Source organism: Xiphophorus hellerii, chromosome 7 (assembly GCF_003331165.1).
Source record: "Xiphophorus hellerii strain 12219 chromosome 7, Xiphophorus_hellerii-4.1, whole genome shotgun sequence".
Taxonomy (NCBI): Eukaryota; Metazoa; Chordata; class Actinopteri; order Cyprinodontiformes; family Poeciliidae; genus Xiphophorus; species Xiphophorus hellerii.
In genome coordinates, this window is record NC_045678.1 from 21830338 (window position 1) to 21842954 (window position 12617).

The 12617-nt window shown below is 36.1% G+C and overlaps 1 protein-coding gene across 2 annotated transcripts in view; it reads left to right on the plus strand.

Moving 5' to 3' along the window:
- Positions 1-12617, plus strand: part of edar (ectodysplasin A receptor) — a 45235-nt gene that overhangs the window by 15852 nt on the left and 16766 nt on the right. For both annotated transcript variants that reach the window (XM_032568465.1, XM_032568464.1), the window contains exons 2-5: positions 448-512; positions 4300-4419; positions 8314-8495; positions 12424-12509. In XM_032568465.1, the coding sequence (XP_032424356.1) occupies positions 462-512; positions 4300-4419; positions 8314-8495; positions 12424-12509 (439 nt within the window). In that variant the 5' untranslated portion in view covers positions 448-461. The remainder of the gene's footprint in view (positions 1-447; positions 513-4299; positions 4420-8313; positions 8496-12423; positions 12510-12617) is intronic.

Below are 12617 nucleotides of genomic sequence, written 5' to 3' on the forward strand. Positions count from 1 at the left end.
CAAGTCATCTTTTTTTTTTTTTTCAAAAACATGCATATCTAAAAATAGACATTCATAACCAAAGTCAACCATATAACATATTGGTGACTAATCAGGTATTTGTAAATGCTGCTAAATGATATGATCTGCATTTATACTGAAGTATACCAAAGATTGGCCAGAGGTGATATTTGCTCATATTTATGACTCAGAAGTATGCTACACGTTGTTCTACTGCTATTACTTGTTTATTGGCAGTGACGTGATGCTAGTGAGCCATTCAGTGCATTTGGCCACACACATGCACAACATTCCCGCTGACAACACTACTGTTGGCTGCAATGTTTCAATTCATGACTTCACTGATTGATAATAGCAGTTAAAGTGCAGGAAGCTGCAGGCTGAAAAAGAAGTTTATGAAAAAAATGAGCATTTGCTGTCATTTCATGCATTTCTCTTGTCTTTCAGGGATTAGACACAAAATGTCACAGAGTAGAGGTCAGAAGAAGTTTGTCTTCCTGTCGTTAATATTGGTAAGTTTGTTTCCCCCAGGACTTGAACGTACACTTAATCACCTTTCTCTTACTCCTCCCACTGTTATTCTTGTATCCTGTGCTCTGATGTTCACTCCCATACATTCTCCTCTTGCCTTGTCAGGCTTTGGGCGGTAGAAACGCTTGTTTGATCATACCTAAAGTTGATTCCACAGTTAGCACTTTATCGTCCAGACTTTGTGGCATTTTTGTTCCAACTGCATGCATAACTCTTAGACACTTGTAGCAATTAGTTAATCCTTGAGTTTTGTAGGGAGCAACTATCTTTAAATTATTTGATGCTCTGCTTGTTTCAATGTTGAAATCCATTGGCAGGACTCCCAACAGGCCCCTTGGATTCACACTCCTTTCTTCCCTCCTCTAGTATTCTCTTGTTTGCAACAAAAACCCATAAAGTCTGAGCCACAGGATACTTATGTACGGAAATATAGTTTATTTTTGTTGTCTAAATGGGTATATTCCAGAACTTCTGACATGTGCGAAGATGATAAGAAGAAGACAAAAATTTTCAACTTTGAAAAAGTTTTAAGAAGTTTAGACAGGCACCCAAGGTAAAAGGAAGCAGTGTGTGCAAAGAGACTTCCAGTAACAGCTTGCTGAATTCTAAAATGAACCTACATGGTGTTAAAATGGCAGAAAGTAGTAATGGGAGTAATATTAGAGAATGTATTAGCATCACTTGCTTTTGGTAAGTCTTCATTTTCTTCAAAATGAAGTAAAGCATACAAAAAATGAATGAAGCATTATAAAACCCCACACATCTTATTGCAGTAGAAAGTAGAAGTTATGAAACATATTTTTAGGGTGAGTTAATGCAACAAGAATTGTAACAAAAATGTAGTTTTAAGCAATTGGTTGTTATTGTAGCAGTTGTTTTAGCATAAGTGTGCTGTATGTACTAGAAAGAAGACATTGCAGTGAGGTTATCATAACTTCATTCCAAAAGGCAACATTTTTTAGCCTCCACTACTCCTTTTCCTTTTGCTATGATTGGTCTTTATCATAATATTTGTTCTGAGAGAGATTATAATTGACTAGAAAAAAAGTAATGAGAGGAGATTCAGCTTTCCTAAACTTTGGCTCGAGATTAATTAGTGGCTGACACCCTCAGTTGTTTTGAGATCAAATCTGGCTTAGGACTAATTCACAACAAAAAGTGGGAAAAGTTAAATTAATTCTTTCTTTTTTTTTTTTTGCTTTGGCATGCTTTCTACTTTCTAGTTCTTTTTACGTGTTGCAATTATGAAATTTTATCAAAATTTATAGGCAGAGACTTATGGGGAGATGAGGTACGTTTATCCAGCCGCAATCTGCTGCAGCGCCACCAGAGGTCACCAATTCTCACTTTATTGTTTTATTGCTCGTGAAGCTGTATTTACATCAACTGCACTCCAGGCATGTAAACAATAGGTCAATCTGTTCTGGATTTGGTTTATATTATTATCAGGTTATCTGGCCAGAGAGGAATGGGCTCATATACATAAATGAGCACTTGTTCAAACAGGTCTTCAGCTCACTGACAGGATATGGTTGGGAGGAACAGCCGAGAAAGAGAGAGATGTTATTAAAACAACAGAGAAAAAGACGGAGAGTCTTAGTCATGGACTCATTTATTTTCCCTCTATCATTTTCTGGACAGCAGATGATTGTTAAAAGTCAGTTAGTTTGTTTGGAAAAGGACAAAGTATGCTGGAAAAGCTATAAATACCAGCTGCTACTTATTACATTGGGCCACAATGACACAATACCACACGTCGCTCTCACACACACACACATACACTTTCAGTCACATTTCCATTACTGCAGGGGACATTTCATTAACTTAAATTTTCTGAAAATGTACCCCAACTCTAACCAAAGCCACAACTTGCATAAACCTATTGTGACCACAACCTTAACCCCAAAACCCAACCTTTATCATCCGATCTTCACAAGGAAGTTAAAGATTATTGTTTTTGGGGACGTTTTGCCTTCAAATGTTATATTATTCCCACCGTACAACAGCGTGAAAACATTGATTTCTCTGTGATGGGACCCCACAAAGTGTGTTCACACAAAAAAGTTATGCTATTGCACAATCTGGTCATATAGAAGTCACAAAAGCAAACATTTAAATTGATCTTTACAAAAGTAAATATCACATCGGGATATCATTTTATTGGTTTTTATTTTCTTTGCTACTTAAATTTTATGCCAGTTAAGGTTTTTTTTATTAAAGCTCCAGTTCTACTGGATATTAAATGATTCATCCTGTGCTTTTAGTTCTGCTCATATGCCAGTCCATGTAATGTTCAACTTGTCTTAGAGAAAACTATATACACTAATAGAGATTTTTATTCATGATGAAATCACACAAAATCAAAAATAGTAGTTAGCACAAGGTTTGTGTTGTATCTTCATTTTATTCACAGATAAGCTTCATAATTTGAGACGCAAAACATGTGCCATTTAATCTTGTGTTTCAGATATTGGCTATCCAAATTAAATTGGTAAATCATGCTGAATCTAGTGAAAGGTGTTTCTTTATTAAGCTTATCTTTTAAATGTTGAAGTTTTATAAAGCAAATGTGTTTCATGATAACTACAGAGAACTTTGAGGCAAAATATATGGAAAAGGAAGAACTGGGGAACCCTAAATGTACAAAGCCAGAAACTGGAAAACTTTGTGTTCATCTTTAAAATGTGATATGCATCATCATGCTCGAAAGAACAGTGCCCTGAAAAATCTTTTTAAAATAAGTTAAATAATGCAATATGTGCACTGACCATCAGAACCAGTGATATTACACAGTTCTCTGACTTTCTCAATGGTTATTAAACTAAATAAAATGTGCAATGTAGAACATGCTGATGGTTAATGCATTTATAGACTGTAGGTAACAGGTGTTGTTCGTTGTGATAGATTTAAATAATATGGGGAGGGGACAAACATTTTTAAATTGATGCATCACTATTAAGTTATTTTTACACATCTGTGGAATAGAATAGAAATATCCTTTACTATCCCACGGTGGGAAAATGTAGGTGTAACAAGTTAAGGTAAGTGGGAACATGCATATTTACACAAAGGTAAAAATAAAGAATAAAAAAAATCAGAAAAAGAGACAAGATAATTTTGTATGAACAAAATTATGTGACTAAAAAACAAGGGGCTAATTACAAGAATTGGAAAAAAGTGTGGAAAGAACTGGGATGTGCAAATAGCAGGAGTGTCAGTAAAGTATAAAGAGAATCATAAAAAACAAACCTTTTGAGATCAAATAAATATTTGAATAACAGAACATATGATACAACATATAATTTAACCTTTTTTTTTACTTATATAATGAAAAAGTACTGTGTTTATTCTGTTTACAAATCAATATACACTGAACAGGATCTAAAACCACCTCACAAAATCAGATTCAGTTTAAGTCCAATTGATCGCAATAGTAGATAATAATGCCAGGTATGGACGTTCCCCATTATGCACTGACATATTTTTGTACATTGAAAATGATGTGATCAAACACTTTATAACTGCTGCCTTTCTAATTTGGATTATCTCATTTAGATTTAAAAAAAAATTAACTTATAGCAGGTTAGCTGAGCCACTAATGAAGATCTACCAGCCTTAGGTGGTGCGGTTCTTGTCAGTTATTATTCTGTCAGTGTGACCGCATTAATAGGAATGTCTCATTTGTGTCTTCACAAGCTCTGTTTTGGAGTTTTCACATTTGTCTTCACTTACCCTGCTCTCCACCTGCCTGTCTCTGCGTCCCCCCAGGTGTCTCGTCTGTTTGTTAGTGCTGAGTACTCCAGCTGCGGCGAGTACGAGTTCTTCAACCAGACCAGCAACAGCTGCCAGGCCTGTCCTCAGTGCCAGCCAGGGCAAGAACCGCATATGGTGAGGACATTCTCAAATACACATATGATTTAGGGAATAAATTTCTGGGCTGCTTTTACTGTGTTTTATTTGATTTTTTCATGTGTTTAGACTCTCCAGTTTAAACCCAAAGTATTTCCATAAGGTGGGGACAGGAAGCTGGAAAGATGACCAAAATTTAAACTCATAAATACCAGAAATATGAAAATTATGACCCCAGCATGTGTCAGCTTTGCTCAGACCACCCACAATAGACACACAGATGAACACACATTCTTAGCTGCACAGTGAAGGGTGCTTTAATTCGAATGCACAATTTCCTTATGGTTTATTGCTCCCATTTACTCCGATGTGAAGGTATGCATTACGCTGAATGATTTGCAGTAGTCACACAGTGATTTAGGACTCGTCAGTCAGTCTGCAGACAGCCAAAGTAAACACAGAGCAGGTAAATGCTTCGTTGGGAACCCCAGGGTGCCACACCCTTCTCAAAGAGATAGTCAAGTGTGAACATAGAGATGTATAATTATTTGGACACTGCAAATTTTTCATAATTTCTTTTATTTCAGATGTTTTATGTATTTATGTCTTTTCATAACACACAAATGTGCAGATATTTAAGGATCTCCAAACTGAATCTAATGTGAGGAGGCAAGTAGCTATAGGCTGTAGGTACTTTAAAATTGTCTAGTTAAATAACCCATTTTCACTTATGGAATCATATAAATTGGCACCTAAAAAATGAAACTATTCAATTAAAAAAAATAAATAATGGAAATTTTTCAAAAGTTAGAATACTGGTAAAGTGCACATGCCTGTGCAGGCTGTCTTGCTGCATAACATGCATGACACCTTAAAAAAATACAAAAAAACATTGAAGAATTTATTTATCTTCTAAGAGACATCCAATAACAAACAATGACAGGTTTGGCTCAATTTTTGCCATTATAAAAAACACAACGTATAAATGTTCTTAATTGTGTTTGACAATTACATTGGCAGATCAGACATATTCTCTTTCCAAAAAATATAAATCAAAAGCATAAATGTGAAAGTAAGTTATTAAACAAGTATTATCAAAATAAACTTGAACTTGCCACATGTTGTTAAATTTACTGTCCCCTCTGACTCCTCTTGGTCCTGGTATCCTCATTTCTCTGATGACTCCTGCTGAATAATCAAGTACTGGCACAGAAATAAACACCATCAAGTTTTATGGATGTTGAATGTTTGTAACTTAACTCATGAAGTGGTTCTCAGATTTGCACACATCGTTTCCATACCTCAAAGTGGACTTCAGTCTTATTTTTTTGTTGGCTTTGCAATGGTGGAAAAATGTGTTGCTTTTTGAACCTCAATTTCCCTTTTCCTTCAACCATGCAGTCCTCCATCAATCATGGGTAAACATGTTTTTCTTTTTCTTCCTCTCTTGTTTTTTCTTGTATACTTATATTTAGTTTCCCTCAACAATGTGATGAGTTCCAACATAAAGAGCCACTTGTCTCTTTGGAGAAATGTGTTAAGCAGAGAACCCTTTGATAAAGAGTAACATACCCATTTGTAAGTGAAATCTTCCTTTAAAAAGCTAAATCATAAGAGCCTTCCTCGCCCCCCTCACACTTTCTCCTGCACCGTTGTGGTCCCCCGGGTGGAACAGCCTGTAATTCACATGTTCTTTCATTTCCCTGAGCTTTCCTTGCATGTGGGTGAGAGTGTTTTGACATGCTTTTAATCAAGAAACAACCATTCTCACAGCAGATACTTCACAAAGAACATGCCCACACACCCTTAGACATATATATCACACAGTGACAAAGCCACTGAAGTCCCCCTTTCAAAGGGTTGCTTGCATCCACCTTTTGATGCTTGTTTACATGGATGAATGCATAGTTCATGGCAACATGTCCTCTTCTCTTATTTTAGTGAGTGACAAATGTCAGCTGACACGCTGTATAAAAGCTACTCAACATCAGAACTGCAGTACCTTTCAAAGTATTCCCATTATCTTACACATTTTGTCAAATTACAACCACAAACCTCCATGTATTTTATTGGGTGCATAGCTGTTAAGTGGAGGAACTAGACAGATGTTTTTCCACATTTATTTACAAACAAATATAAAAAGATGGATTCAATGGTCCATAGCAAACACATTTAGAAATGTCACTCGCTGCAGTTTTTGGATTTGTCACCTGCCATTTTGCACATCTAGAGACAATTTTGCTAATTCCACATTGCAAAACAGCTCAAGCTCCGCCAGATGTGTGAATAACCTTTTTTAAGTTTTGCCCCAGATTAATTAGTTTTAGAGGCTGTTGTCCTGCAACCTTTAGATGTCTCTCTGCTTCAGCACATAGCCCATTCGCAGAGCTTTGTAGAGCTTGACTGCATGCTAGTGATTCAGCTTTGCCATTTACTGTAGTTCAAGTATGTGGACAAAGGACACATCTAAAACTTAAAGGACTCCCTCAAAAAATGCAGTTTGAGGCCACTGATCTAAACTGTCCTTCCCACAGCATGATATTTCTGTCACCGTGTTTCGTCATTGGGATAATATGTTGAAGCTGATTTGCTGTGGTAGTTTTCTTTGACACATACATACAGTATATGATTGCAACAGGCTTTAGATTTGTCCATTTATCAGTGTCAATACCCACTTATCTGTGCAAGATCCAAGTTGGACTGGTTCTTATGTCCAGTGGTCAATGGACAAAGCAAGCAGGCCTTGTACAGTTTGGCCTTGTACACAGGACATATGGCTACAGATTCTTTTGTCAAGAATTTTGAAAATTACATATATAACAATTATGGGCTACTTAAAGACAATTCAATTTTAATAGATTTAAGTTTGTGGATGTATCATGACAAATGTGAAAAGTTCAATTCGGATGATTACTTTTAGAAGTCTCTGCCTATCTCCCTTGTTACCTGAAAGTAACAAGGGAGATGCTGCACGACACCTTTTCTTTGATTCCACCTGTGATCTTTCTTACAAGTTATCAGTCATTTCCCTCATGATGATTTTATGTTATGTTCTCTCAAGGCCAATGTTGAAAACATATGTAAGAATTTCACAAAGGGATTTGCTCTCTGGGTTTTGTCCATCTCCCAATCTCAAAGAAGCATTCAAAATGCCCACAAATTTGCTTTGAAAAGAAGAAGGCTTTCAATCACCCTGGAACTGCTTTAAGGCAATGAACAGGAGCAGAGTCACAGTAAGCCTGCAGACAAAAGATCCAAGTTTAGCTTTAACCCAAACTGACACAATCCTGCTGATAGCTCAGTGAACTTTTCCATTAAACAATCACGCTCAAAGTAGCGGATGTCAAACAGAAAGGGCGAGAATATTGAATTTCTTTTACAGCCACCCTACTGTAGCCTAGATCTAGGAGGCACAGGCCTGTTTAATAGACAGATGAAAGTAAGAGGGAAATTAAAGATGAAAGAGGGGGCAAAGAAGAGAGAAAAAGTATGTTTTTGTAAATGCGAGCATGTGTGATTTTGTGTGTGGGCCATCCGGCCTCCCCACAAAGAGGAAGCACCATTTGAAGAAGATGGATGCAAGAAAACAATACGATGACTTGGTCATCTTAAACACTACCATGCTTGGAAAACTGCACTTTGTACACACACACACACACACACCCACACACACACTGAGGACCTCTGTGACCAATCAGATTTCTCTCCTGTCATCTCAGAAGAGCAAAGCCAGATTTGTGCTAAAGACAGTTCTGGAAACAGATGGGTGTTTTTAAGTGTTTACAGTGTGCAACCGAATTTGTGTGTCCACATCACAGTAATGAATAATTCCATTGATGGGAAAAGCACATTTAGAATGATGTAGGAATTCATTTTTATTACTAAATGATTTAGGATGTCTGTGTGTATTTAAAATACGGATGTGTTTTGCAGAACTGTGGTTACGGTATGAAGGATGAGGACTTTGCTTGCATACCGTGCGCGCAAGGAAAATACTCCAAAGGAAAGTACGAGATCTGCAGGCGCCACAAGGACTGTGATGCTCTCTACAAAGCCACTGTCCGTGTAGCAGGAACTGCTGAAAGTGACGCTGAATGTGGGCCATGTTTACCAGGGTGAGGCATGCAAATTGCTCTGCAGATTGCAACAATTTCAATATCCATGTGAAGTGTTTGTTCACTTTTATTTTAGATTTGGGACAATCGACGAAGAAGCTCTAGGTTTAACATAAGGAAATTCACCTATCAGGCTTTTCCTGGCACATACTAATTTCCATATTTCATTGAGTTCTGGCCTTCAAAATCTGATTTAGACAAGTTAGTCTTTTTTAAGCACCATAGAAGAAGTGCTACAAGAGCAGTAGTAGTTTTGAATTCAACAGAAAATGAAAGAATTACATTAATATTACAATTTATACATCACAGCATGTCCCTAACTGTTATATTCATTTTATTAAACTTAAAAATTGTATTAAAGTACCTGCTTTTGATTGGTGCCCTTATGGACATAAACAAATTGGAGTTCTTAGTTTTGATGCATTCAATGAACAGAAAAAAAATATTCAGATCTTACAGTAGCCTAAGTAGGAAAACCTAGAACAGATTTTGATCTTTGTTCAAGTAACTGGTCCAATGCTATTTAAAAATTAGTTATCGTTCTAAAATATATGTACCTGTAACTGTAAAAGTGAATAACAGCTTCTTACATGTATCTTTCCACTGTTAAAGAAAACAAAATGACACCAAATGTCTGAAAAACTCACCTGTTAACATCTGGAATATTGTAATCCAACTACACATTTGTTTCTAATTTTCTTTTGCTATTATTCCCACTCAAGCTTTAAGATTTGTGAGCTATATAGCGTGTTATTTTCTTCCAAAAGCCTCCTGTAGATTCCCCCCATATTTTTTGTACTCAGGTGTTTGCTGTATATATTTCACTGTCAATTTTTGTATTTTTCAAACCATTTCTTCCACCAACATTAACATTTTCAGTGTTCTGCTGGGAGCAATATATTACCAATGCACAATCCATACACTTCTTTACATATTTGAAATCTGTTTTCTCTACAAAACAAACCCATTTCTAAATTGAGCTTCCATGTGACAGATTCAGGTAAAGGAAAATATGTATAATTTCTCCCATGTAGGTCATTGTTATCCATATATTGCTTCACAGGAGACAGGTATTTTATGATTCTAACATCTGTAAAAAGTTGCTTTCCAAACGCAAAGCCAACTCTTTTTGAAAGTTGTTTATGTCCTCTGCTAGTTCTGCCAGCTGTTATTTTATTTACTGCAGATGAAGAAAGTAGCTAGTTGACAAACATTTTTTATAGCTTCTGCTTGCTTTGCAGGGACTATATTTTATATTTTGAGTCTCTGTGACTTTGGGATTTTAAAGCAAGCTTAGAGAAGAATTTCCACACTAATGGAAGTGGCACAATTCACATTTTTGGGGGGTGAAAAGATCAGAATTGGACCGTTCAGACAGCTAAGAAAAAGTCAGATATGGGTCACACATGGGCGCAAAAAAAAACAAAAACATATTTAGATTGCTATGTGAACATAACCTTTCTTGCTCTTTTTGTCTTGACACACTGGTGCCATCTGTAGGTCATCATTTAGTCATTGTCATTTAATCACCCTCTCATAAATAAAATCAATCCTAAGCAGTAACAGTCACCTAAGAGTTTAAACTTTAAAAGCATCCTGGCATTACTTTCCTTTTACGTGACTTGTCCTGATTACATGCTTTAAAGAAGTTATTAACAGGATATGCTCTGACCCAACAACTAATTCAGGATGAGTTATGGCACTGATGCAGAATTGTCTTGAAATCTCAGGATTAAAATTAGAATGTTAGAGGACGCCTTACAAATGAATTGTAGATTTGATGAGGCAGCCAACACAGATTCCATATGATTTAGATTTTTCTTTGTTACATTATATCACAGAGGTATTTATACCCCTTAAACTTTTAAGGTATTGCCAACACAATCCCATACAATTCAAATCGTATTGGGGTCAGTGTGATGAACCAACCCAAAATAGACTACAATTGTGAAGTAGAAAAAAACCCCCATAGTTTTCAAACACTGTCGCAACTGCAAAACTATCCAGATATTATTGTCTAAACTGATGTGATGGGTAGGGATAAGCTTAATCGGAGAATCCCATGAGACTCATGTTGATTGTGGTGCCGTAAAATCCTTGCATAAAACCAGGACCCCATGATAATCATCTGGACTGATCTAGGAACTCTCATTTTGTTTTACTTGCAGCCTTTTACCTTTGCCCATTCTTTTTCTTTGAACAAGGTTAACTGCTTTTGTGAAGCAAGCAAGGAAGATTTAAATAGAGATTCATGCATACACATGACTTTGTAAATCTGACAGACTGAAAACACATGGATTTTTCTACTTTGCATGGAATTTTAGTTGAAAATCAGCATAGACTTTTTTTATGTGCCAAAACTTTATGGATGATTTACATGGACTCTATCCATCTGAATTGCTCCATCATTTTCTTATGTGGAAAATTATTCCCAGAGGGACAGAAACATTTGATTATCGGACTTCAAAGTGTCTTCATGAAAACTGGCGCTCAAAAGAAACTTGCAACTCAAGTTAAAAGTCAGGATTCCAAATGACACAAATAGAAGTGGGAGGGGCCCTGCCTCTAAAATTATATGGTGGTCTGTTCACTGTTTGCATATTCTACTCAATAATCAGCTGGTGAATAGTTTTGATATTGAATCTGTATGGTTAAATTTATTCAAATTTTTTATCAGAATGGATGGAGAATTTGAGCTTCATGACTGATGTACAAAGAACAAAATGCTTCAGCATTCAACATAACATTGATGGACATAACATGGATGGTTGATGAAAGCACATTCTTTAACATCCATCTCTTCTGATTAGACAGCTTCCAGATCACGTTCGGTCTGAATTCGGCCAAGAATGTCTGGTAAAAACATTAGATGATAAATGATTTCTGGTCTTCAGAGGTCTGACAGAGAGGTTATGTTCCAGGATCATCATAATTTACAAAAGAAAACATCAAAGCTCACTAAATATTTGCCAATTAGGGAGAAAGATGTTTCTTATCTTGCTAACTTTATAGTTTGATAAATGTAACAGGATACATTGGGGATAGTTGAGGGAGAATGAAACTAACACAGCCTAATTCTCAATGCCAAAGAAATTTAGAGTCACATCAGAAATAAAGGTCCCCTTTCTTCATGTAGAAGAAAGCAATACAGAAACTTGCAAAAACATTCTTGCCCCTGAGACATTTTGAATTTCACTTTTTTTTGTTTTTTGGATTTAATCTGTTACCATAGTGTGTATCTAGTGAATTGTACTGATTTTAATTAAGGGGTGTCAGAATAAAGGAGAGTGGGATTAAAATGTATGCAGAATATTTTAGATTTTTCTTTGCAAATGTAATTTAAACAACCTGTATGTTCTACTACACAATGTGTTCTCACAGTTGGTTGTTCCAAATGTTTTAAGCTGTTTTATGTTAGGTGATCAGTTTTGATTTATTTATGTCATATTGCACTGAGATGTGCTTCCCTTATATGTTTCACCAGCAGCTAACTTCAGATTACCTTCAGGCTGTACGCCTGCTGTGTACAAACTGAAAAGCTGTTCTCATGCCCCTGAGCATAAAAAGATCTAATAATGTTCATCTGTTCGGTGCATTGGCATCTTTCTTACCTCCCTTGCTTCTTCTTTTTTCTCCTGCACAGCGTGATCTTTTTATGACTGATGGCAGTATTTGTACTAAGCCATTTTCTTAGTGCCTGCAGGGCGTCAATTATGTGCACTTCGTCACAAAGTCAAAATTTTCACCTTAGTCGCTTTTCCATGCTTTTTCACTAAGTGCAGAATGTTTGGAGGTCATTTCAGCTGAGTATACTTATTGACAGTTTTAAAAGGTTTTTCTTTCATCTCTCCATCTTTGTATAGTGGTAAAAAAATAAAAATAAAATAAAAAAAAACTGCTGATGTGATTTCATGTTTATCTTTTATAGGTATTATATGTTGGACAACAAACCCAGGAACGCTTATGGGATGGTTTGCCATTCCTGCCAAAATGCCCCGAGCAACACAAAAGAATGTAAGATTTACAATTCTTTGCATTATGTTCTCAATTTCTTTTTTGTCGTTTAAATTCTCTTGCTGCCATTGTCTTCTGGTTGAAATTTTCTAGTTTAATGCTCCTGGT